The 27,649-nt window shown below is 38.6% G+C and overlaps 1 protein-coding gene across 2 annotated transcripts in view; it reads right to left on the reverse strand.

Annotated features, from left to right (window-relative positions):
• Positions 1–27,649, reverse strand: part of ANKRD28 (ankyrin repeat domain 28) — a 208,775-nt gene that overhangs the window by 112,371 nt on the left and 68,755 nt on the right. Inside the window, exons 1-2 of one of the 2 annotated variants that reach the window (XM_052638318.1) lie at positions 10,702–11,191; positions 9,492–9,575 (exon numbers count right to left, since the gene is read on the reverse strand). In XM_052638318.1, coding sequence (XP_052494278.1) covers positions 9,492–9,575; positions 10,702–10,818 — 201 coding nt within the window. In that variant the 5' untranslated portion in view covers positions 10,819–11,191. Of the gene's footprint in view, positions 1–9,491; positions 9,576–10,701; positions 11,192–27,649 lie in introns of those variants that run through there. The other variant, XM_052638319.1, reaches the window with a different exon arrangement.

Genomic DNA, 27,649 nt, shown 5'->3' on the forward strand with positions numbered 1-27,649 from the left:
GCCTGGCGTGCTACAGTTCACAGAGTCAGACATGACTCGGTGAATGAACAGCAACAATAAAACTTTTAGACGATAGGAGAAAATCTATGTGATGCTGAGATAGAGATTTTTTTTTTGACATACCAAAACCAAAATCCATAAAAGAATAAATTGAGAAACTGGATATCATCAAATTCTTAAACCTCTGCTCTCCAAACACACTCCTAAGACTGAAAATAAAGCCACAGATTGAGGATTTGTGGTCAGAATATATAAAGAGCTCTCAAAACTCAAGAGTCTATCTAGTAAGACAAAATATTACCAAAAACATTTGAAAAGACATTTCCCAAAGGATATAAAGACTCCCTAGGAGCAATGAAAAGATGCTCAACATCATGAGTTATCTTAGAAATGTAAATCAAAGCTACAGTGAGATACTCATCTATTAGAATGTTTAACATTAGAAAACACTAATCATACCAAACATTGGTAGGATGTGGAAAAAATTGGAATTCTCAGGTCCTGTTGGTGGGAATGTATAATGGTTGATCCAGTTTGGAAACAGTTGGCAGTTTCTTAAAAAGTGAAACATACACCTACCATATGGTCCAACCATTCCGCCACTAGATATTCACCCAAGAGAAAGGAAAGCATATGTTCATACAAAGACTTGTAGACATACCTTCAAAGCAGCTTTATTTGTAACAAATAAAAATAAATCCCTCATAAACAGGTGAGTGGATAAACAAATCGTGTATATCAGTACAAATGAATACTATTCAGCAACAGAAAGGGATGAACTATTAGCGTATGCCTCAAGATGGATGAATTTCAGAATAGTTATGCTGAGTTAAAGGAGCTAGACAGAAGAAGGACCTATCGTATAAAGCATTCAAGTTAATCTATAGTGACACAAAGTAGATTAGAGGTCAGGGGCAAATAGAATCTTTTGAGAATAAGAGGAATGTTAACTATCTTGACTGTGCTGATGGTTTCACAGGCGTACACCCATATCAAAACTTATAAAATTGTACACTTCAAATATATGTAACTTACTGCATGTCAATTATATCTCAATAAAATTTAAAAATAGACTGAGGCACTAATTGAAACTTATCAGAGCAATTAGCAAGTTCAGCTCAGTCTGAAATTCAGGACATAATCTATGACATTTTTGTTATATAATTATTTATCTACCGCCAATTTACATAAACATGTCCATTAAAATTGCTTCAAATAAAGAACTAACAGAACATTTAGTCTATTTGGGAAGCTGATAATGTATTTATAGTAACTCATAATAAATTCCAATATTATGAAAGTTTTGCTAGCATGTGCTCACCTTGGGTCAGCCTACACTGTCTATGAAGTGTGTGTGCATATATGCTCAGTTGTGTCCGACTTTGCAGCCCATGGACTGTAGCCCACAAGGCTTCTCTGCCCATGGGACTTTCTAGGCAAGAATATTGGAGTGGGTTGTCATTTCCTCCTCCAGGTGATCTTCCTGACCCAGGGACTGAACCCACGTCTCCCACACTGCAGGCAGATTCTTTGCCACTAAGTTACCAGGGAAGCCCCATCTATGGAGTATGTATCTCCCTAAATAAACCTTTCACTTAAAAAAAAAAATTAATTAAATAAAAATTCTGCTTGCTCATTAGAATTTTTCTTTACTTGGTGAATTTCTCATTTATTACCAATCAGCAAGACTAAAAATAACTCAAATGTCCTCTAAGAGGGGGACTGATTAAATACTTATAAACACATAAGGGCAGAACTATGTGAATATAAGGAATAAGGCAGCTCTCTCTAGGCTAACTAGTATGGACTAATTCTCCAAATACATTGGGAATTTAAAAAAAGGGAAAAATGGGGAAACATATATGTTAAATAAAAAGCAGTTAGTGGAATACAGAGATAAGTCACCATCAGAGATAAGTCACCATCAGTTTCTAGCTACAAAAACTGCTGGTTTCATTGGACAAAACTTCCTTTGTTTCAGGCCTATCATAATAAGACATTCACAGACAATGACACGGAACATATGCTCATTTACGAATTCTGGAGGAAAGCTGAACACTGGTAAAGAAACTTTGAAAGTCTGAGGCTGAAACCTAGAAGCACTAGCAAGAACAGAGGAGAGGCGCAGTATTTAGGGATGGAGAAACTACAGGTGGCCCTCTCAAGGGTGGGAGCGAAGCTGGCTCTTCTCTCTCCGGTCCTTCCCTGTTTTACCTCATGCTCAGTGGAAGCCAGCTGGGAACCGTGTGGGTACACGTGAGATGGGGGTTTGTGGGCTCCAATACTAATTACTGTGAAGAGCTGCAAAAGACTAGGCACACCAATATGTTCTGGGGACAGAGAGTACATGTAATAACCTTAAGTAACTGAGAGAGGAGGTTGTTAAAAACCTCTTCCAGAACATGAACAGCTTGGTGTACTGACAGCCAGCAGAGGCAATGTGTGGTCACCAGAAAGATTTATTAAAGATTAGGGCACTTCTTGGTAATTTCTAGAAAAGGCTAGAGAACACTGAAGAATGAGGGTGGGTGGAATTCAGGCAACTTGTGTAAACTTATGGTTTACTACTTTGTGTGAACTGCCAACAATCTTATTACAATAATACTGAAAACAAATGATCTGCTTGTGTGATGTACGTACACATATATGCACATGTATGTATCTGCCAAACAACTTCATCTGACAGAGTAAAGCAACCTCATTTCCATGATCCCAGAAAGTATTTTTTGAAAGCTTAACAGACGTCAATATTTTTAAGACTACTTTGGCAAAATCAATCCTAAAAATTTTTCAATAAAAAAAGTACATCTAAATTTAGAAACCAATATGCAAAATATACAAGGTAGCATTTTCAAAATTATCAAGCTTATATGATACAGGCAAGATCTACTGACTATTTCCTAAATCAACTCTTCTGAGTTTAAAAAGGGTCACAGTCACAGAATTCATAATCTAAGACTTCCTCTGATTCAAACACTAAAAGCACTGTTGGCTGGATTATAATTACCCCTGGTTTGATACTACCTTGAATGACATTTTCATCCAGCCAAAAACTATGGCACTAAAGGAGGCTTGTTTATTCACTTATTTGCAATGCTAAAATTTACCAGTATTTGATTATGAAATTTAGGATTACATTTGTATACAGAATGTGGACATAACTTTTAGGGGAAAGAAAATCCATTTTTTTTAAACTATTACTGTTTTATGGCACTATTTGGCAAAAGAAACAAGTATCTCGAATTTACTTTTTAATTTCCCCAGGTTCTGTCAAATCTGCTGCCACTGCTGCTGCTAAGTCGCTTCAGTCATGTCCGACTCTGTACGACCCCACAGAGAGCAGCCCACCAGGCTCTGCCATCCCTGGGATTCTCCAGGCAAGGACACTGGAGTGGGTTGCCATTTCCTTCTCCAATGCATGAAAGTGAAAAGTGAAAGTCAAGTCGCTCAGTCGTGTCCGACTCTTCGCGACTCCATGGACCTCAGCCTACCAGGCTCCTCCCATGGGATTTTCCAGGCAAGAGTACTACATAGGTTCAAATTCCTGTTCTGCTAAATACTTCCTGAGTTTTAGTTTTGTCACCTATTGCTGGGATGGAAATGTCAACCTACCAACTTTACAAGATTGTTGTGTGAGTTACAGCAAGTAACCGTAAAAAGGTTTAGGCACACTGCTGCCCTGAAATACAAACTCAATAATTAACACCAATTTATATCACTCTGGATAGAAAAAAACAATTCTTGCTTGTAGAAAATTTTCCAATAAAGTCACACCTTTTCTCTGAAATGTGTAATTAATATTTCAAATTATTTGGGCTCCATAATATGGCATTAAATTCTGATAACACTAGGGAAAGGTATTATTATTATTGCCATATAAATCTGAAAACACAAATGAAAACTTCTGGACAAAAGCAGGAGATCATTCGTCTGACATATTTAGAGCCTCACAAGTTTAAGTTTAGGGTGTGAAAAAAAACATGAGGGCCATTAATGTAAACCTACACATTTTACAACAAAAGAAAAGTGAGTCCTAAAGAGTCAAATGGATTTGTGGCTCAGCTGGTAAAGAATCTGCCTGCAATGCGGGAGACCTGGGTTTGATTCCTGGGTTGGGATGATCCCCTGGAGAAGAGGAAAGACTACCCACTCCAATATTCTGGCCTGGAGAGTTCCATGGACTGTATAGTCCATGGGGTCACAAAGGGTCGGACACAACTGAGCAACTTTCACTTTCACAATAAGGCTAAGAAGACAGAAGCACTTAGACCTTTCAAATTATATTCCTGTTCAAATAATAATCTTGTAAACTGTTCTTTACATTGTTGCTGTTCAGTTGCTCAGTCATATTCAACTCTTTGCGACGCCATGGACAGCAGTACACCAGGCTTCCCTGTCCTTCTTGTCTCCCAGTTTGCTCAAACTTACAGCCATTGAGTCAATATGCCAACCAACCATCTCATCCTCTGTCAACCCTTTCTCCTTCTACCCTCAATCTTTCCAGCATTAAGGTATTTTCCAATGCATCAGCTCTTTGCATCAGCTGGCCTGGACAGAGTATTGAAGCTTCAGCTTCAGCATCAGTCCTTCCAGTGAATATTCAGGGTTGATTTCCTTTAGGATGGACTGGTTGGATCTCCTTGCTATCCTAGGGACTGTCAAGAGTCTTCTCCAGCACCACAGTTCAAAAGCATCAATTCTTCAGTGCTCAGCCTTTTTATGGTCCAACTTTCACATATGTACATCACTAATGGAAGAACCATAGCTTGACTATACAGACCTTTGTCAGCAAAGTGATGACTCTGCTTTTTAATATGCTGTCTGCTGCTGCTGCTGCTGCTACTAAGTCGCTTCAGTCGTGTCCGACTCTGTGTGACCCCATAGACAAGAGCCCACCAGGCTCCGCCATCCCTGGGATTCTCCAGGCGAGAACACTGGAGTGGGTTGCCATTTCCTTCTCCAATGCATGAAAGTGAAAAGTGAAAGTGAAGTCGCTCAGTTGTGTCTGACTCTTTGCAGACCCCATGGACGGCAGCCCACCAGGCTCCTCTATCCATGGGATTTACCAGGCAAGAGTACTGGAGTGGGGTGCCATTGCCTTCTCCAAATATGCTGTCCAGGTTTGCCATAGCTTTTCTTCCAAAGAACAAGCGTCTTTTAATTTCATGGCTGCAGTCACCATCTGCAGTGATTTTAGAGCCCAAGAAAATAAAGTCTCTCACTATTTCCACTGTTTCCCCATCTATTTGCCGTGAAGGGAAGGGACCAGATACAATGATCTTCATTTTTTTTGAGTTTTAAGCCAGCTTTTCACTCTCCTCTTTCACTTTCATCAAGAGGCGCTTTACTTTCTCTTCACTTTCTGCCATTAGGGTAGTGTCATCTGCATATCTGAGGTAACCGGTATTTTTCCTGGTGATCCTGATTCCAGCTTGTGTTTCATCCAGCCCCACACTTGGCATACAATGAGCAGGGTGACAATATACAGCCTTCATGTACTCCTTTCCGAATTCTGAACCAGTTCATTGTTCCATGACCAATTCTAACTGTAGTTTCTTGACCTGCATACAGATTTCACAGGAGGCAGGTATGGTGGTCTGGTATTTCCATCTTTTAAGAAAATTTTCCACAGTTTGTTGTGATCCACACAGTCAAAGGCTTTAGCATAGTCAATGAAACAGATTTTTTCTGGAATCCTCTTGCTTTTTCTATGATCCAGTGGATGCTGGCAATTTGATCTCTGGTTCCCCTGCCTTTTCTAAATACAGCTGGTACATCTGGAAGTTTTTTGTTCATATACTGTTGAAACCTAGCTAAAGGATTTTGAGCATTACTTTACTAGCATGTGAGATGAGTGCAACTGTGCGGTAGTTTGAGCATTCCTTGGCATTGCCTTTCTTTGGGATTGGAATGAAAACTGACCTTTTCCAGTTCTGTGGCCACGGCTGAGTTTTCCAAATTTGCTGGCATATTGAGTGCAAGACTTTCACAGCATCATCTTTTAGGATTGGAAATGGCTCAGCTGGAATTCCATCACCTCCACTAGCTTTGTTCGTAGATGAGATTCCTAAGGCCCACTAGACTTCACACTCTAAGATGTTTGGCTCTAGGCGAGTGATCACACCATGTTGGTTATCTGGGTCATTAAGATCTGTTTTGTACAGTTCTGTGTATTCTTGCCACCTCTTCTTAATATTTTCTGCCTCTGTTAGGTCCATACTGCTTCTGTCCTTTAGTGTACCCATCTTTGCATGAAATGTTCCCTTGGTATCTCAGATTTCCTTAGGGAGTTCTCTAGTCTTTCCCATTCTGTTGCTTTCCTCGCTTTCTTTGCACTGGTCACTGCAGAACGTGCACTCGAGAAGAGCCGCAAAAGGCAACAGAGGAAAGGAGAGGCACACCCACCTGGACGCAGAGCTCCAAAGGACCGCAAGGAGAGATAGGAAAGCCTCCTTAAATTCTTTAGATTATGACTGTCAAGCTTCCTTTGAATTTTTGTTTTTAACTGTTTTACCTATTTGGCATACAGTGCTTCTTCCACATCTGAGTGACCTATTTTTCTAAAAGTTTGCTATTTCAACTGTTTTCAGGCAATCAAAAATCTTCTACTAGGTTACCTAGCCAAACAACTATTCCCTTTATTCCTTCCTGAAAATGCTGATTTTCTCCAGATAGAGTTCAATATAATCACTGAGGATAAGCTGCTGCTCTCATGCCACAGGATGAGCCTGGTGATGAACAATGACTTATCTAAACAAAAGGCTAATCCCATTCTACCTCTGCTGGTGGGCTGGCTTACAGTGGGCTGGTAACCAAGGAATCTCAGGGAGTTTTGTAGGGATTCTGAAAAAGATCTTTTGATTGATTAAAGAAGAAAAAAAGGAAATTTACAGAGAGCTTCCTTTCCAGTTTCTCTGGCTGTTTGAGTGCAGGATGCAGCAGGTATCCCTTCACCAGGAGGAGAAGCAGAGAGTCGCCCAGAGAAGCCCACCTAGGGCCACAATACTACTGTCTGAACCAACCCCTAAACACCTTGTTCTGGACTAAATTCCTGTATAAGCAACAAATTCCTGTATTTACTCAGATAATCAACCACTTGTGGGTCAAAGTCTCCAAAAAGAAAACCCCCATATCTTCTAGTGAAATCATCTCAGGTAGCTTCTACAATAAAAGACTTCCTTCTCAGACCAAATTATATGAATGCATAATATTTTTTATCAGTTTTTAAAAAATCAATTAGATACGTTACTAAGAAAGGTGCTATTTAGTAGTCCGTAGTATTCAATACTTCAGGATATGACTCAAGAAGCTAACCTAAATTAATAATGTTTATTGAACAGTATAGAGACAAATCTGAACTCTTATACCCACTCTAAGAACAAAAATAACTTTAAAAATGTAAGTTTCAAAAAGATGTCATTCTCAAATACTCATTTGAATAAATTATTTTAGAAAACACCACTGTTGCACTGACATAAAGCTTAAAAATATTTTATTACCTATCTAGAATGAGTAGGTTTTATATTATAGAACAGTGTTAAGTTTTATTACAAACACACACTTGCCTCTTAAAATCCTATGCAACTCCTTATCATGGAGGATAAAAATAAGGGGAAAAAATTGCCACCCTAAATCAGAAGGATGGCCAAAGACTTAACAAATATGATGATGACAATACTGTCAACTCTCAAGAGTTACAAGAGAAGAGGAACCATCAAAAAACTGTCAAAACCCCATGAATCATTAAAGACAAAGTCGCCCTCAAGAAGGGTCTACTGATCTGAAACACTAACCAAGCTTTTAGGTCTAAGCTTGGTTCTATGTTTCAGACAAGAGATCAAGCTAGCAGATGTTAAGAAACAATATTTTAAAAGTAAGCAAAGAAAGGAATCTATAAGGAGAAAAGCAAAGACTAAAAGTCATAAAAGTTAAGAGGTCACACACTAGTTACAGACACAGAACGGTTTCTGAGGATATCACAGTGGAATAAACTGATTCTCAAAAACAATCTTTTGAGGATAAAACTTTTAAAATTTAAGATAATTTGATTATTATAGCAGAAAAGCAGTTGGCTATAATGAGGCTTTATAATGATAGAAATATTAACCATGGTTAGTAGGATTATAGACCAAACTTCCTCAATAAGATGAGATTTGTTAGAGTTCTGTTTAAAACAACAAAAAACAGTATGTTAAATAGAACAAAATGCCTTTTTCTCCTTCTCCTAAGTGTATACCCCTACAATTATTTTGTCTTGAGTATACTCTCCAGGATACCCCAATTATATAAAGTAACCAGCACTTCATTTAAAATAAATCCTGAATGAGGTAAATGTTTCCAGTAAATATAAACTTAAACACAATGTTTAAGGGAAAAATGTAATAATAGCATTTTGGTTACATTTTAGAATGTGAGGATGAATCATTTTAGCTAACAATTCAAATTTACTCAGTTAATTCAACCTTAAAAGATAAGATACTTCTTATATCTACTTAACATCAAGTGGTCATGATACACTGTCCAAAAGAAGAGGGGAAAGATGAGTGCTGGAGATGAGGTGGCAGAACACGGCTTTCTTAGAACTGGCCAATCAATTCCAGGTCATCTGTTTTGCTGTTGCTATAGGGACCTTATGAATCACGATTTCTCCCTACTCTCCATCACTTAGAGAACTGAATCACGTATGAAAAAGATACTGAAAACATTAACTTCCAGTAAAAATATATACAGTAAAAAATTTGATGTTATTACAGTTAATTATATATTTTCACCCACCTCAGCTTAGTAAATTAAAAAGTTTTGCCACTGGAGAAACATACACAGAATTAGCTACATAGCCACTCTCCAAAACTGTCCCTCACATCAGTCCTGAATGTTAAATCCACTGTATCTTTAAAAGTCTGAAGAACTTTCAAACAATGTTTTTATTTACTGTGATACCCAAATAGATGCATCTTTGTGTATAATGTTTACCATGATTACTTACAGAAAGCAAATCTGACCTCAGAACCAAGTTAGATATATTATAAATTAAAGACATGTCTCTTATTCTAAGTTCACAATAAAGAATCCTCATCTGAATATTTAACAGTGAAGTGTCATGATGTCTATAACTTACTTTCACATGGGATTCAGAAAAAGAATAAATATATGTGTAGTATAAATATAACTTGTGTAAATATTGGAGAGAAAGCAAATACAGCAAATGTTATCAATGCTGGAGGTTATATGGCTATTCAAAGAAGTTTTTCAACTTTTCTGTGAAAAATTTCAAAGTAAAAGGTTGGGGGAACAAAAATCCTTCACTGACTCCTACTTGTCTTAGGTTTTAGTAATTACCCTGAATATACACGTCCAGTCCTTTCCTTTTTGTCTCAAGACCTTTCTACCTTTGCTTAGAGAAACTTACAGAATTATGTTAGGTCTTTTAACAAAAACCATCAACTCTAGCAAAGTACGCTTCAAGGCTGGTATCAGTGAAACTGTTTTACCTGAAAGTTAACATCTTCTTTCTTAAATATTAGTGCTCGAACTTCATCAGGATCTCCATTAAATATAGCTTGCACCAGTGAGGGCTAAAATACAAGAGAGTAATAAAAACATTAATCACACCACAGGGATGATTCTAAAGCTATTTCCACATAACTTTTAAATCTAAAATGCTTCTTCCCTATCACAACAAAAATCACTTGGCTTTTGACAAGAACCAAGTTTCATAAAGTCAAATCATATGAAAGTACAAGATTCCTCTGAAATCCCTGGAAAAAAGAGTAGGCCTAATTAAAAAAAAATCAATTGCACATGACCAAAATTAGGTAGTATAATAACCATAATTAGATTTTATATGAGTGGAAACCTTTTTTTATACAGATGGTAAAAAGAAAGTATCTTCCAAATAAATACAAGTGAGACATCTCAACACATACTTGCAGGACACAGCTCGTCAAACAGGCATTTGACAAGGAGCCCGCAGAGGAAGCCTCCTTGAGCAGCTCTGTTCCGGGCACCCGAATAATATGCATGAGTTAGCATTCCATGTGTAAAGATAAAAATCCAAAGAAAACCTGACAGCTGATGAAAATCATTATTATTCAAAGACCAAAAATTACTATAAATCTGAGTAACATGAAGAAGCAGACACATCCATGTCTAAATGTAACAAGTTCTTAATCAACGATATAGCCTCTCTGATAAGGTATCACATTATACTCTCAAACAAAAAGTTAATTGAAAAGGTTTAAAAATGAAATTAAAAATGAAGTCTGATTCTTTTTCTGTAACAGCCCTGCATGTAAATATATAAAATTCACGACAGAGAAGGCTGTGTCTCGGTGTTGCTGGCAACAGTCAACTTTCCTAAAACATACAGTTCCTCATACTTGCTACATTAGTTTCTAAAACCACAAAGTAAAAACTGAAACATGGGTGCTGTAGCCTACTATCCTCAAATTATTTTTTAAACTCATTTTAAGAGATTAAGAGATAAAGTCTGAAATGTTACCTAAACATCTGAAAAAGTGAAAATAGGAAATGTGTGCATTTATACACAAGTAATATTACATCATACTCACACACCTATATTGCTTTCACTTGAGTTTTTAATGAAACTAGTGGAAATTAATTTGCATTTATTCTTAAAAAATAAAATTTACCCTGCTAGTTCAGTAAAAGATAGTAAACATATAAACTCTCGTATCTTACCAATATATTTCCCGAAGGTGGAGAATGTAGGGATTTATTTTCCTGTGGCAATTTAGAAATGAATGCAGGAGACTCATCTTCTACCTCCTCCAAAACAACAATACACACTCGACTCATTCGTTCTTTTAAAAAGCTGAATTCTAAGCTACGTGGTAAAAGTCACAGTTGGAAGAGCACAAGTAGCTTTTCCTCCTCTTCTGTACAGCACTTAGAATCATCCTTTAAAAAGCACAGCTGGTGTTTTTAAAGTTAACAAGCACTATCAGAAAAACTAAAGCTTAAAATTGTAACTACATAACTCCCTAAAAAAAGAAAAAAAAAAAACCCCAAATTCTATTATTTTCTGTCGGTTACTGTAAAACTTAAAAGAAATTTCACATCAACATGTCAAGAACTAAAACTGAGTCCGGAATCAGCTAATTTAAAACTATTTTTCCGTTACCAAAATAGTCATATTACTACCCTGTTTTACAGAAATTCACTTGCATAAAAAGATCACTGTTTGGGTGATAGCACCACACACAACAGAATAAGACGGGAAGCAAGTGCTGAGACAGACGGTCACAGCGATGCCCACTCCTGCCTGCAAGGTCATAGTTACCAGCAGCTGGCTTGCTTATCATTGAAAATAAAATATAAAATCTCACTATTCGGTTTCCACTTCTAATTTGTCTTCACTTCTTCAGCTTCGCTGGTTTAATACAGATACTATCCAGAGGAAGAAAAAAAAAATACAGCTAGAGCTCTCAAAACGTTGCTCAGAGGTTGACAATTCTTTCTGTGTTTGAGAAAGAAAAAAAACAACAGTCTGCATTAATAGCAAAGCTGCAGTACATTTACATGCAATGAGTCAGACCACAAGAGACAATAGGACTCTTGGTACTAGAATACGGCTTGATTAGTCCAGATATTCCATATAAGAGAGGAAAACAGTTAGCTTTATTCCCATCGACAGCACAGGAAAAGCAGAGTGTTCACTCCTCCTCCATCAGGCAGTGGTCTGTGGCTGCTCCAGCGAAAGGGCACAGGCACCAAGCAAACGCGGTGTTAGCGGAGAATCCTAACGGAACAGGCAGGCTGTGAAGGAATTAGAAGGCGTCTGAGCTCAAATTACGGCTTCAGGCTTTTCATTTTTAAAAAAGAGAGGGAGAAAACTCCAGTAGTTTATCATTCCAGTGTTTTCTTTGATCTCCACATGAATGCAGCTTCCATCAAAGAGTCTTCATTCAGAGGAAAAAACAGCAGACTGTGCATCTTCTCTGAGCCAACTACTTTATTCAATCATCTGCCTCTGTGCCAATATAGTTTCCTTCCACTGTGAAAACCGCTACAGTTTTCCTTTTCAGTCGATTTCAGATGCTTTCCTGTTCCTCATATGATCTTACAAACCGCCACTGACACCTCCAAATGAGTAGTAGGTCCTTAAAAAACAGAGAACCTCAGGATCGGCCCCATTGAAGCATTCCAACTGAGCAACACTCTGAAGAGCAAGGACTGCAGAACCGCAGGGTGAAATGCCTAGTAATGCTCACATGTTTCACTTACCAGAGAGCTGAGCTACTGCTCCGGATGTGACTTCCTCTAGCAGGAGAAAAAAACGGTGCGTTTGGACAGCCTTCACAATTAGAAGGTTCATGCCAGTTCTGTGACTAATCCAGATCAAACTAAAAACTTCTATAACTGAAAAATGAGTGCGCTTTTAACATTTTCCACTAAAAGCCACAAGGAAATCTGGTGTACTGCCTCTGCTGACTAACAGTGGTTTTAGCAAGTAAACAATTCCAAACAGTTTAACTGCTTTCGTATGTTACAATATGGCAAATGTTTAACCCTACAGTGACAGCTGCAGTGAGAATGTCTGCAGTGAACCCATGAAAGAACTAGAGATGGAGGAGCATTTCATGAGGACGTAAAGGCCATAAGCCCGAGGGTTTCTGCCTATTTATAGACCGTTTTTAATCTACTAGATGTATGTTGTTTTCAAGGATGTAAAGAAGTTTAAGCAAAAGAAATTTAAGATCTACTAACACCTTGAGTTGTTAGATTCAGTCAACCAAATCATATTTTGAGAGAGAAAAATGAAAATCCCATATTGGAGAAATTCTAATTGTAAAATTCTACTAATCACTTGAATTTCACAAAAGAAATAATACTGTCTTCCCATCTGGATGTGGAACAAAGCCTTAAAATCTGTTGAATAGCTACATAAATCTATTGTTTCAAGTCCTTGGTAGTGAATTATCTATATGCCAAAAAGGTAAAGGGTTAACACAAAGCAAAGAATCTTCTCCCTCCCTATAAAAGTAATTATCCTGAAGCTACAAATAAGTGTCAAAAACAACCAATTTATAATTGGCTTTCTCCGTTTCCTCCCCATTTCTTGGTTTTACTCAAGGATGGGGTTATTTTCCCACAGAAAAATGACAAAGAAAATACTATGATTCTGCCTCAATCTTTGTTTTCATCTGTCAACCAGCATTTTTATTAATAAACATAATAGCTATTCCTGTGCTAAATGTTACATTCTCATTTAATATTCACAATGGCCTTGCCACATTCCCATATGTAGAGAGAAAAAACAGACTCAGAAATTATTATATCCATAGTTGGCAAATTAGTAAAGCTGTACCTAATTGTAAACACATGCTCTTTCTAATCTACTCTGCTTCCACTGACTATACGCATACACTCTCATCTTCTGCAATCTGTAACACCAGACTGCAAAAGTGATCTTAGGAGACAAACAATCTAAATGATTGTGAAAAGTTTAGGTAACAAAGTAACATACTATCTACTGCAATAATATTCCCAAACAAGTTATTTTTAAATAGGTTCTTCAGGGCTAATGTTACCTCACACACTTAAGTCAGTTGATTTATCAGAACACTAAAAAAAAAAAAAAAAAAATCCAGCGTAATATAAACAAGAAAGCCAGAATTTATTAATTTATGTAAAAACCTATAACCCTAACGTAACTGTACTAAAATACTAAAATGTGCTAAAAAATCACTTAGTTATTTTAAAAAATATAAATGGTTTTCAGTCAAATTAAAGACATGCAAGTATTCTGACATGCATGAAACCACTATAGTAACAATATACTGTCACTGTCAGGGGGCCTCACCCCTCAAACAAAATCTTTTTTTTATACAGACAATTTTAGCTTGTTCTAAAGTCTCCAGCATGTAAGTTCACCTACTTAGACCTAGGCAGGTACATCCTGTTTTCTTGCTCTAGGTCAAATTCCGTACTTTGGTTTTTCCCAAACAGAAAGCAGGCTCCTTGAAGGCAGGGGCTCTGTTACATACATATTGTTTCCTCCAATATCTTCCGTCTGTAAATAGTTTCACTGAAATAAATTCTATTATGTCACAAGACTCTGGAATAGAGTGGCAAAAATATGAAAGACAGTGGGTGGGGGTGGGATTCATGTATTCTAACCAGTAAATGTGGTGGTATTAAAGTGCAGCAAAATGAATGCTGCGTCTCTAGTGGGAGAGCAGCTTAAACCTGTAAGTTGACAGCATAGAAAACAATGATACTGAATGACAGGTAAAGCTGTGGGCTCAGCAGTCAGCCTACCTGGAGTTCAGATTCCAAGACAAAGCTGTGTCTTTGAGCAAGCTGCTTTAGTCCTTGAGTCTAAGACTTAGACTTCTGAGAATAATAATCTCCAGAGATGTTCACCTTGGAGACACACTGTAACACAACAGTGACTGAGAGGACAGGCTCTGCAACCAAACTAATCTAATCCGGCTTCCTTCTAAGAAACATAACTGTGTGACCTTGAGCAAGTAAGTTACTTAACATTTCCGCGAATCATTTCAGTATCTATTAAAGAGCTGAACAGAATCTACTTTGTGGTGTTATTAAGAGTAAAGTTTAAAATAAAGATAATAGTATTATTACAGATACTTAGAACAGTTAAAAGATATTCCTTGTGAAACCCTGGATACTGACAACCTCCCCCTACTGGGGAGGTGATTCCGTTTGGGGGTCCGGAGATTCCATCCTGTTACTAAGTCTCCACCCTTTTCAGGCCTCTAGAGAGCCTGCTAGAAACTTGTCCTCACACTCGTGTAACCAGACTAGTGCTTACCAAGTGTTACTGGGGAAGAGAGCAATAAACTTAGGCAAGAGGTTTTTGTATTCCTCCACATTCATTGTATTTCACAGTCTAGGGAAAGAGCAAGAATAAAAAGTATTGGCCCATAACACATTAAGTTATTAAAAAAATACTGAAATATTGCATGTTAACAGTGCCATACAGCACTGTTTTACATTTCCTATTGAATATGACAGGCCCCCTAATTTCAAGGAATTCACATCTTAAAGGAAAAGGACACAGGTAAGTGAGAACTGAAAAAACTGCTGTGGTTTAGTCACCAAGTCCTATCCCGACATTGAGCGACCCCATGGACTGTAGCCCAACTAGGCTCTGTCCATACTGGACAGGAATACTGGAGGGAGCTGCCGTTTCTTTTTCCAGAGCATCTTCCTGACCCAGGGATGGAGCCCAAGTGCGCTGCACTGGCATGAGGAGTCTTTATTGCTGAGCCATCAAGGGAAGCCACTGAAGAAATCAGGAATGGAGAAAATGACTAGGATGAAAAATTGACAGTAATTGTGCAAATTTAATGCAACAATGGGTTTTTGCTGTTTTCAGTTGAACAATGCAAGAAAATGCTTTTTTTTTTCTCTTGAGGCATTTAATTTTTAGGCCATATCAGATTAATTTAATAGGTCAACAATTTCAATGACAACTTCATAATCCTTCCATTCTTTAGATTAAAATGTATCCTCTGAAAAGCTTACTCCTACTTTTCACACAGAGTCAATTCATGGAAAAGCTGGCTCAAAATTCTCATTTTACTGATAAAAAGTTTAACATCCTGGAAGATTATTTTTAGGTTCCCCATTTTGTTACAACAGAATTTCTTTTCTTGACATAAATGATTTTTCCTTTCTAAACAGTCAACTCAAAGCTCATCTTATCTCTTAAAAATTCATAAACTCCAGACTGATTATTACAGAATAAAATATTTTATTGAGGGTATGCTAAATGATTACTCTGCACCAAATTAGTCTGAGTATTAAAAAATAAAAGCTTGTGGTAAAAAATGGTGGGTTCAAATTATGTTTCAGAAACACTTCTCACAATCTCTTGAGTTATATGCCTCTTGAGTTATATGCCTCTCCAGTCCATAAACTTTGGAAAAAGTCTTGTGAACAGATTTAAAAGCAAGTAGGGTGCGAGGAAGCAGGGTTGGGGGTGAGGTGCAGAGAATCAAGAAACAGTTGCTCTCTAGGCTACCGGTGAGATTTCCGTGTGATTAGCACAGCCACTGCAAAACTGGCACTATATATGTTTTAAATTATGAATTCAAAATTCCTGAAAGAGATCAGATTAAATTCTCCACCTGTAATGTATTGCTCAGCTAGGAAAAGGTCAGTTTTCATTCCAATCCCAAAGAAAGGCAATGCCAAAGAATGCTCAAACTACTGCACAATTGCACTCATCTCATACACTAGTAAAGTAATGCTCAAAATTCTCCAAGCCAGGCTTCAGCAAAACGTGAACTGGGAACTTCCAGATGTTCAAGGTGATTTTAGAAAAGGCAGAGGAACCAGAGATCAAATTGCCAACACCTGCTGGATCATTGAAAAAGCAAAAGAGTTCCAGAAAAACATCTATTTCTGCTTTATTAACTATGCCAAAGCCTTTGACTGTGTGGATCACAATAAACTGTGGAAAATTCTGAAAGAGATGGGAATATCAGACCACTTGACCTGCCCCGTGAGAAACCTGTATGCAGGTCAGGAAGCAACAGTTAGAACTGGACGTGGAACAACAGACTGGTTCCAAATTGGGAAAGGAGTACATCAAGGCTGTATACTGTCACCCTGCTTATTTAACTTATGTGCGGAGTACATCATGAGAAATGCTGGGCTGGAAGAAGCACAAGCTGGAATCAAGACTGCTGGGAAAAATATCAATAACCTCAGATATGCAGATGACACTGCCCTTACAGCAGAAAGTGAAGAACTAAAGAGCCTCTTGATGAAAGTGAAAGAGGAGAGTGAAAAAGTTGGCTTAAAACTCAACATTCAGAAAACGAAGATCATGGCATCTGGTCCCATCACTTCATGGCAAATAGATGGGGAAACAGTGGCTGACTTTATTTTTGGGGGGCTCCAAAATCACTGCAGATGGTGATTGCAGCCATGAAATTAAAAGACGCTTACTCCTTGGAAGAAAAGTTATGACCAACCAAGACAGCATATTAAAAACCAGAGACGTTGTCAACAAAGGTCCGTTAAGTCAAGGCTATGTTGTTCCAGTGGTCATGTATGGATGTGAGAGTTGGACTATAAAGAAAGCTGAGTGATGAAGAATTGATGCTTTTGAACTGTGCTGTTGGAGAAGACTCTTGAGAGTCCCTTGGACTGCAAGGGGATCCAACCAGTCCATCCTAAAGGAGATCAGTGCTGGGTGTTCATTGGAAGGACTGATGTTGAAGCTGAAACTCCAATATTTTGGCCACCTGATGCGAAGAGCTGACTCATTTGAAAAGATCCTGAGGCTGGGAAACATTGAGGGCAGGAGGAGAAGGGGACGACAGAGGATGAGATGGTTGGATGGCATCATCGACTTGATGGACAAGAGTTTGGGTAAACTCTGGGAGTTGGTGATGGAAAGGGGGGCCTGGCATGTTGCAGTTCATGGGGTCACAAAGAGCTGGACACGACTGAGCGACTGAACTGAACCAATTTTCTAAATGTTTACCCAATCATACTTCTAAAATAGCCAATGTTGTCTGAAGACCTCAAGTGGTTGCAACCTACCAGTACTGTATAATGATAAATAATAAACTATTAACCTTTTCATCTTTAATATTACTATATACTTCATAGTGCTAACAGATTCAGTTCCGTTGCTCAGTTGTGTCCAACTCTTTGTGACCCCATGGACTGTAGCCCAACAGACTTCCCTGTCCATCACCAACTCCTGGAGCTTGCTGAAGCTCATATCCATCAAGTCGGTGATGCCATCCAACCATCTCATCTTCTCTCATTCCCTTCTTTTCCTACCTTCAATCTTTCCCAGAATCAGGGTCTTTTCCAATACGTTCTTTGCACAGAACGCATTTTGCACCCGTTTTTGCCATTTCCCATTCAAGTATAACATACCAGTTTTCAGTTAAGTATACTCAGACGACAAAGACAATACCTCCCAGTTTCCCTTTAGCGAGGAGCCACAGGACAAACTTCTAACCAGTATTTTACGTAGAGGTGTCATGTGGCTTCCAGAAAACTTTCTAGAAGAACAAATGGCATATCCATCCTGCTTCCTGGAACATGAAAGATTGGCCACCATCTTCAACCAAATAAGGACCAGAGTCTAGCATAGTGGAAAAGCAGGCTGCAGGGGATCTGGATCCCTGAGGACTCTGTGGGACAGAACTGCCATCAAAGTCCTGGACTGCCTACCTTCTGAAGAGTGGAAGTGTTAGTCGCTCAGTCATATTCCACTCTTTGCAACCCCATGGACTGTAGTCCACCAGGCTCCTCTTTCCACGGAATTCTCCAGGCAAGAACACTGGGGTGGGTATCCAATTCTTCTCCAGGGAATCTTCCTGATCCGGGATCAAACCTAGGTGCTCTGCACTGCAGACAGATTCTTTACTGTCTGAGCCACCAGGGAAGTCCACTTACTTCCTGACTTTTACGGTAGAGAGAAATACTTCTGCCTTGTTTTAAGTCACTGTGATTCTCAGTCTCTTTTCACATGGAGCTGAACCTAACTCCAAATGAGACTCTTATTCTTTCTTTAATCATCAATCATACCCGTCCAGCCCTGTTCTTCTACCATTCATACACCAGTACACGTTATAGCCACTTATATTTTCAGTAAATGAAATGTATTATAAACATTAGCCACAACAAATTTAATAGAAACAATCACTTATATACAGAAACTTATAAACACAAGCCACAAAAAATTTAACGGAAATAAGTGACCAGAAAACAGCTTGAAGAACAACCCACTGTATTACGCTGTATAAGCAAAGGAAAATCAACAGAGGGAAAATGAAACAAATACTTATCACATATTCTTGCTGAACCCTCCACCACCATTGGTGGGTACTATTTTACAATTTATATATCGAATATACAACTGTATGTATGATTTATACATTGTAAACGGAGGCTCAATAACATCCAGTCAGTCAATGACTCATCCATTCATCTGCATTTATTCCTCATCTACTATGTGTTGGGCTTTCTGCTAGGTCAAGAAAAGAAAATTGTGAATAAAAAGTCAATCTGTGTTCTAATGAAGTTTACCCACAAATAAATATTACAGATCTAGAAACTGTGACAAACTGTAGAAGGAAAACAATTCTGGAAGGAAAAGATCTAAAGGAGGCCCATGTGGTTGGCGCAGCCATCATGAGGGACAAGGGCAGGCGCGGCTGGAAAAACCGCAAACTCAGCTTACCCAGGGCTTTGTAAACCCAGTTATAAAGTCTGTGCTTTTTAAAAAATGATTTCATTTCTGTGCTGAGGCTTTTCTCCAGCTGCAGTGAGTGGGGGCTACTCTCTGGCGGCGTGTGGGCTTCTCACTGCAGTGACTCCTCCTGTTGCAGAGGACCGACTCCAGGGAGCTCGGGCTTCAGGAGCTGAGGCACAAAGGCTCAGCAAGTGTGGCTCCCAGGTTCCAGGGTACAGGCTTAACAGCTGTGGCGCACAGGCTGAGTGGCTCAGAGGCACGTGGGATCTTCCCAGATCGGGATCAAGCCATGTCTCCTGCATTAGCAAGTGGATTCTTTATCACCGAGCAGGTGGATTCTTTACCAAATTTAGCAGGTGGACTCTATCAAACTTTACAACTAAAGTCTGTGGTTTTGATTAAGTGACTGAAAAGTTATTAGAACTTTTACAGCAAGGTTTGCTTTACAAAGATCACCATGGTTTGCTTTAAAAAGATTAAGTGGCTTCAGTGTAGAGAGGACTGGAGTAGAAGAAAGGAAGCCAAAGGCCCAGTTAGGAGACCCCTGCAGCGATGCAGAAGATGAGTGATCTGATCTAGGGTGCTGGGCATGTAAATGGAGCGACAGACACATTTTACAAGTGGGAGTTACTGGCCATGCTAACAAGCTGGATGCAGGAGGGAGGAATCAGGTGGTTTCTGGCTCGGGAGACTAGTGCTAACTAGAGGTCAATCAGTTTGGGTCTTCTTCAGTTTCTGAATTTATAAAATGGAGACTATGATTTGTTTTATCTTATCTATAGTTCCTTTAAGCTCTCAGTTGGTTTCAAATGTTAACCCAAAGTCTCTTAGTATATACTTTCATGATTTGAAAACGAAGGGTTAACAATCCCAAAGCTGCCTAATTCTAGGTGGGTATAAAAACATTCCTAAAGAATGCTAAGATTTGGTTCAATCCTTCTCAAAGTCCAGTACATTGAAATAATCTAAAAACCTTTTGGCAAGAATGCTTTATTCCTAAAGCATTCACTGAAATAACAATACCAAATAATTCAACAAATACCTAAATATTAATATTTCCACCCCATTCTGTATACCACACCAAAGGATCACAAAATGTCATATATCATCATCACCTTCAAAGACCTCAAACAACCTAGTGATTTTTTGGATATGACACCGAAAACACAGACAACGAAAGCAAATAAAAACAAGCGGGACTGCATCAAACTAAGACGCTTCGAGACAGCAAAGGAAACCACCAACAAATTGAAAAGACAACCTATGTAATGGGAAAAAATATTTGCAATCCATGTATCTGTTAAGGGGTTAATATGCAAGATATACAAGGAACTCATGCAACTCAACAGCAAAACAAACAAGCCACACACACAAAAAAACAAAAAACAAATAACCTGATTTTTAAAACTGGCAAAAAACCCATGTAGGTATTTTTCTCTTTCTTTTTTTAAAGAACATATTTTTCTAAAGAAAACATACAAATGACCAATGGGTACATGATGTTCTCATGTACATGACATACGGTGCTCAACATCATTAATAACTAGCATTATTCAAAGCAAAACCAAAATGAGATTTCATTTCACCCCTGTTAGGACAGCTAGTACCATAAAGATGAGACAAGTGTTGGCCAGAACATGGGGAAAAGGAAACCCTTTGTACACTGTTGGTGGGAATGTAGACTGGAACAGCTAGTATGAAAACCAGAGGGAGGTTTCTGAAAAAATTAAATATAAAACTACCACAAGATCCCATGATCTCACTTCTAGGTACACATTAAAGGGAAATTGAGCCAGTATCTCAAAGAGTTAGCTCTACTCGATGCAGATACAATGCAGAGTACACCATACTCCTGTACACAATGCTCCATTATTCACAAAGCCAAGAAATGGGAACAACCTAAGTGTCTACTGACAGACGAACGCATGAATAAAATGCAGTATATGTGCACGCAATTCAGCTGTAAAAATGGAGGAAACTGCGCCATTTCCAACAACATGGATGAATCTGAAGGATGTTACAATAAATGAAATAAGCCAGACACAGAAAAATGCTGATTCCATTTATATGTGAAATCTTAAAAAGCTGAGAAGCAGAGGGCAAAATGGAGGAAATGAGGTTGGTAGTCGAAGGGTACAAACCTTCAGTTAGAAGGTGAATAAATTCTGGGGACCTAACGTACAGCCCGGTGACGATAGTTGACTACTATATGAAAGCTCTGAATTTGCTGAGAGTAGGTCTTGTGTTATCACAAAAGCAAAAAAAAAGATAACTATGTGATGAGAGACTTTCTAGTGAACATGTTCAGCCTGACTGTAGCAGCCATTTCACAATGTACATGCATATTTTATTGTCATGTCATAAACCTGAAACAAACACAATCTTTACTTGTCAATTATACCGAAATAAAGCTGGAGGAAAAAAGACCTCATGCGGCCTAAATGAGGTACTAAAGGAGGTAGTTACCAGAGGATCAGGGAAAAAAAAATCAGAGGATTTTTTTCACACATGAAAAAAATTAACATGTACAAGGTAAGAACCCAAGATAGTAAAAAGCAATATATACAGAAGACTTAAGTAAGAGGTATAGACTATACCCGTCACTAATGCAGTCACTGGTAAGAGTACAGTATATGAACTTATGAACTGTAATTGGTATGTAAAGATACATTCTAACTGCCCACTTTCTTAAAAAACTGATGTCCTTTATAAAGCTATCTATTAGGTTAGTGCAAAAGCGACTGGCTTTCCACCGCTGAACTTTGCCGTTTGATACCAGAACACATTCTTAAATAAATAAAGGTGGTCATGTTACATGTCATTTTAATGCACATTTCTTGCTTTATGTTTTTTTGCTCATGATTTATTACTTGCTGTTTATTTTATATTCATTTTAGACTACGGAAATGATGTTGCACAAAAAGCAAATTTGAGCAATTTTCTTACTGGAGTTCAAAACGGGTCGGAAAGCAGCGGAGACAACTCACATCAATACATTTGGCCCAGGAACTGCTAACGGATGTACAGTGAAGCAGTGGTTCAAGAAGTTTTGCAAAGGAGACGAGAGCCTTGAAGATGAGGAGTGCAGGGGCCAGCCATCAGAAGCTGGCAACAACCGACTGAGAGGATCATCAAAGCTGATCCTCTGGTAACTACAGGAGACGCTGCAGAAGAACCTCAACGCCGATCACCCTATGGTCGTTCAGCATTTGAGGCAAACTGGAAAGCTGAAAAAGCTCAAAAAGTGAATGCCTCACATGCTGTGTGCTAAGTCACTTCAGTCATGTCCGACTCTTTGAGATCCAAAGGACACTAGCCCACCAGGCTCCTCTTGGGATTCGTGCCTTGGGCAAAAAAAATCCTCGTTTTGAAATGTCATCTCCTCTTATTCTACACAACAACAGTAAACCATTTCTTGATCGGATTGTGACATGCGACCAGAAGTACATTTTATATGACAACCAGTGATGACCAGCTCAGTGCAAAGACAAATTTGCACCAAAAAGAGGTCATGGTCACTGTTTGGTGGTCTGCTGCCCATCTGATCCACTACAGCTTTCTCAATCCCAGCAAAACCATGACATCTGAAAAGCATGCTCAGCAAATTAATGAGATGCACCAAAAACTGCAACAGCTGCAGCCAGCACTGATCAACAGAAACAGCTCAATTATCCTCCACAACAACGGCCGGATGGATGCACGTCGCATACCAATACTTCAAAAGTGGAACGCACTGGGCTACGAAGTTTGCCTCATCTGCCATATTCACCTGACCTCCCACCAACTACCTACCGCTTCTTTCTGCATCTCAACAACTTTGTGCAGGGAAAATGATTCCACAGCCAGGAGAGAGACATAGAATTCTTTCCAAGAGTTCGTTGAATCCTGAGGCACTGATTTTTATGCTAAAGGGAAAAAAAAAATCATTGACAAAAATGTGTTGATTGTAGTGGTTCGTATTTTGATTAATAAAGATGTATTTGAGCCTGGTTATGATGATTTAAATTCAGTCTGAAACGGCAATTACTTTTTTACCAACCTAAATAAATTTCAGTGTTGATAATTGTTCCTCCTTGAATATACCAGAAAGGTGCCTTCTCAAAGAAACCAACAGTCTTCTAGCTAGAACATTTAATATCAAAACTCATTCTTCATCATATTTCAGAGAAAAACATGTTGAAACACTAAAACTATTTCAGGGTAAAACTATTTATAATGCAAGAACAGCAGTCAGTTACCCAACATGTAGTTAAGTACCATCTACTAGAAATATACAGTAAGCCACACAGGTAAATTAAAATTTTCAAGTAAACACATTCTAAAATGGTGAGGCAGGTAAAATTAATTATAATAATACTGTTATCAAATATATCCAAAATATTGCATTAACTTGTAGTCAATATAGTTATCAGATGCTTTACTATTAAAACTGTCTTCAAAATTTCCTGTGGAGTTTAGAGTTAAAGCCTATCTCAATGAAAACAGCAAACTGTCATTGGAAATAACTGCTCTCTATTCAGATCGCGTAAGTTTACAATACATGCACTCAAGTTGTTCCAAGCATACTTAAAAGTTTTCCGATAACTAAGACAATTAAACACAATTAAGAGTTTAGTTCCTCAGTTACAGTAGCCAGCCATCTGGCTGGTGGCGATCAGGTTGCGCAACACTGACTTAAACCTGTAAGAGCCAACTTCAATATGCTTCTACATTCCTGTCTAAAGAAAAAGAGCACAGCTTTATGGCAGCTCAGAGTCACCAGTACTGATATGCACTGTTCTACAGTAAAATAAACACCTCAGCAGATAACTGCCTTAGCTGATAGTTCCTAAATATTTGTCTTAATTTGAATGGCTCACCAGTTCTTTCTTTGTCTCTTATCTCAAAACATAAAAACATCTAATTTTATCACGGTATAAATCTTGGCTTGAAGGCAATAACATACTTTCTTATGAAACAAACTACATGAACTTTATAGGTGCTGTTTTCTTTATTCAGAGGCCTCTTCACATATATTAGTATTCCACATAGAGTTCATAAGCATAACTTAACAAAAATTGGCTAGTCATCAGTCGGCACAGTATTTCTTCAGGTACTTTCGCTCTGGCAAAATGTCCACTGGAGAAGGGAACAGTAAATCACTTCAATATTTTTGCCTTGAGAATCCCATGAGAGTATGAAAACAACGACACTGAAACATGAACTCCCCAGGCCGGTAGGTGCCCAATACGCTACTGCAGAGAGCGGAGAAAGCGCTCAGAAAGAATGAGGAGGTGGAACCAAAGTGAAAACAACGCCCAACTGTGGATGTGACTGCTGATGGAACTAAAGTTCGATTGTGTAAAGAACAATATTGCATAGGAACCAGGAATGTTAGGTCCATGAAAGTTAGGTCCATGGAATGTTAGGTAAATTGGAAGTGGTCAAACAGGAGATGGCCAGAGTGAACATTCACATCTTAGGAATCAGTGAACTAAAATGGATCAGAATGGGCAAATTTTATTCAGATGACCATTACATCTACTACTGTGGGCAAGAATCCCTTAGAAGAAATAGTGTAGCCCTCATATGCAACAAAGGGGTTCAAAATGCAGTAATTGGGTGCAATTTCAAAAATGGCAGAATGGTCTCTGTTCATTTCCAAGGCAAACCATTCAACATCACAGTAATCCAAGTCTGTGCCCCAACCACTAATGCCAAAAAGCTGAAGTTGAACAGTTCTATGAAGACCTACAAGATCTTCTAGAACTAACGCTCAAAAAAAAAACGTCCTTTTTCATCATAGGGGACTGAAATGCAAAAGTAGAAAGTCAAGAAATACCTGGAATAACAGGCAACTTTGGCCTTGGAGTACAAAATGAAGCAGATAAAAGGCTAAGAGAATATTGCCAAGAGAACACACTGGTCATAGCAAACACAAGAGACGACTCTACACATGAACATCACCAGATGGTCAATACCAAAACCAGACTAATTAAATTCTTTGCAGCTGAAAATGGAGAAGCTCTACAGAATCAGCAAAAACAAGACCAAGAGCTGACTGTGGCTTATCATGAACTTCTTATTGCCAGATTTAGACTTAAATTGAAAAAAGTAGGAAAAACACTACACCATTCAGGTATTACCTAAATCAAATCCCTTATGATTATTCAGTGGAAGTGCCAAATAGATTCAAGGCACTAGATCTGATAAACAGAGTGCCTGAAGAACTATGTACGGAGCTTCCTGACATTGTACAGAAGGCAGGGATCAAGACCAACCCCACGTAAAAAAAAGGCAAAACAGCTGTCTGGGGAGGCCTTACAAATAGCTGAGAAAAGAAGAGAAGCAAAAGGCAAAGGAGAAAAGGAAAGATACATCCATCTGAATGCAGGGTCCAAAGAAGAGCAAGGAGAAATAAGAAAGGCTTCTTCAGTGATCAGTGCAAAGAAATAGAGGAAAATAATAGAATGGGAAAGACTAGAGATCTCTTCGAGAATATAAGAGATACCAAGGGAGTATTTCATGCAAAGATGGGCACAATAAAGGAAAGAAATTGTATGGACCTAACAGAAGTAGAAGATATTAAGAGGCAGCAAGAATACACAGAACTATACAAAAAAGATCTTCATGACCCAGATAATCAAGAGGGCATGATCACTCACCTAGAGTCAGATATCCTGGAATGTAAAGTCAAGTGGGCCTTAGGAAGCATCACTACGAACATAGCTAGTGGCAGTGATAGAATTCCAGTTGAGCTATTTCAAATCCTGAAAGATGATGCTGTGAAAGTGCTGCACTCAATATGCCAGCAAATTTGGAAAACTCAGCAATGGCCACAAGACTGAAAAAGGTTAGTTTTCATTCCAATCCCAAAGAAAGGCAATGCCAAAGAATGCTCAAATTACCGCACAACTGCACTCATCTCACATGCTGGTAAAGTCATGCTCAAAATTCTCCAAGCCAGGCTTCAGCAATATGTGAACCATGAACGTCCAGATGTTCAAGCTGGTTTTAGAAAAGGCAGAGGAACCAGAGATCAAATTGCCAACATCTGCTGGACCATGGAACAAGCAAGAGAGTTCCAGAAAAACATCTATTTCTGCTTTATTGACTATGCCAAAGCCTCTAACTGTGTGGATCACAATAAACTGTGGAAAATTCTAAAAGAGATGGGAATACCAGACCACCTGACCTGCCTCTTGAGAAACCTGTATGCAGGTCAGGAAGCAACAGTTAGAACTGGACATGGAACAACAGACTGGTTCCAAATAGGAAAAGGAGTACGTCAAGGCTGTATACTGTCACCCTGCTTATTTAACTTATGTGCGGAGTACATCATGAGAAACGCTGGGCTGGAAGAAGCACAAGTTGGAATCAAGATTGCTGGGAGAAATATCAATGACCTCAGATATGCAGATGACACCACCCTTATGGCAGAAAGTGAAGAGGAACTAAAAAGCCTGTTGATGAAAGTGAAAGAGGAGAGCAAAAAAGTTGGCTTAAAGCTGAACATTCAGAAAACAAAGATCATGGCATCTGGTCCCATCACTTCATGGCAAATAGATGAGGAAACAGGGGAAACAGTGTCAGATCTTAATTTTTTGGGCTCTAAAATCACTGCAGATAGTGACTGTAGCCATGAAATTAAAAGACGCTTGCTCCTTGGAAGGAAAGTTATGACCAACCTAGACAGCATATTCAAAAGCAGAGACATTACTTTGCCAACAAAGGTCCATCTAGTCAAAGCTATGGTTTTTCCTATGGTCACATATGGATGTGAGAGTTGGGCCATAAAAACGCTGAGTACCGAAGAATTGATGCTTTTGAACTGTGGTGTTGGAGAAGACTCTTGAGAGCCCCATGGACTGCAAGGAGATCAAAGCAGTCAATCCTAAAGGTTATGAGTCCTGAATATTCATTAGAAGGACTGATGCTGAAGCTGAAACTCCAATACTTTGCCCACCTGATGGGAAGAACTGACTTTTTGGAAAAGACCCTGATGCTGGGAAAGACTGAAGGCAGGAGGAGAAGGGGACGACAGAGGATGAGATGGTTGGATGGCATCCCCGACTCAATGGACATGAGTTTGAGTACACTCCAGGAGTTGGTGATGGACCGGGAGGCCTGGTGTCCATGGGGTTGCAAAGAGTCGGACATAACTGAGCAACTGAACTGAACTGAAGGGAGATAGTAGAAATATTACTGTATTTAAGTAGCATTTTTTAAAAATAATAATGTTGGATTATTTCTTTCATAATTTTGATTACCTCAACCAGTAGTTTAAAATTAAGCAAAAGTCTTATCATTCAGACTGGATTGAAGGCCAGACTGAATTAAAGTTTTTTACATTATATTACTTGGAAAAATATCCTATTTGATCTCTTATTTGTACAAGATTTGGCTGGAATTTATGTTAACTAGCAGCATGTCTGGCATACCGCTTATGTTTAC

This window comes from Budorcas taxicolor, chromosome 1 (assembly GCF_023091745.1).
Source record: "Budorcas taxicolor isolate Tak-1 chromosome 1, Takin1.1, whole genome shotgun sequence".
Taxonomy (NCBI): domain Eukaryota; kingdom Metazoa; phylum Chordata; class Mammalia; order Artiodactyla; family Bovidae; genus Budorcas; species Budorcas taxicolor.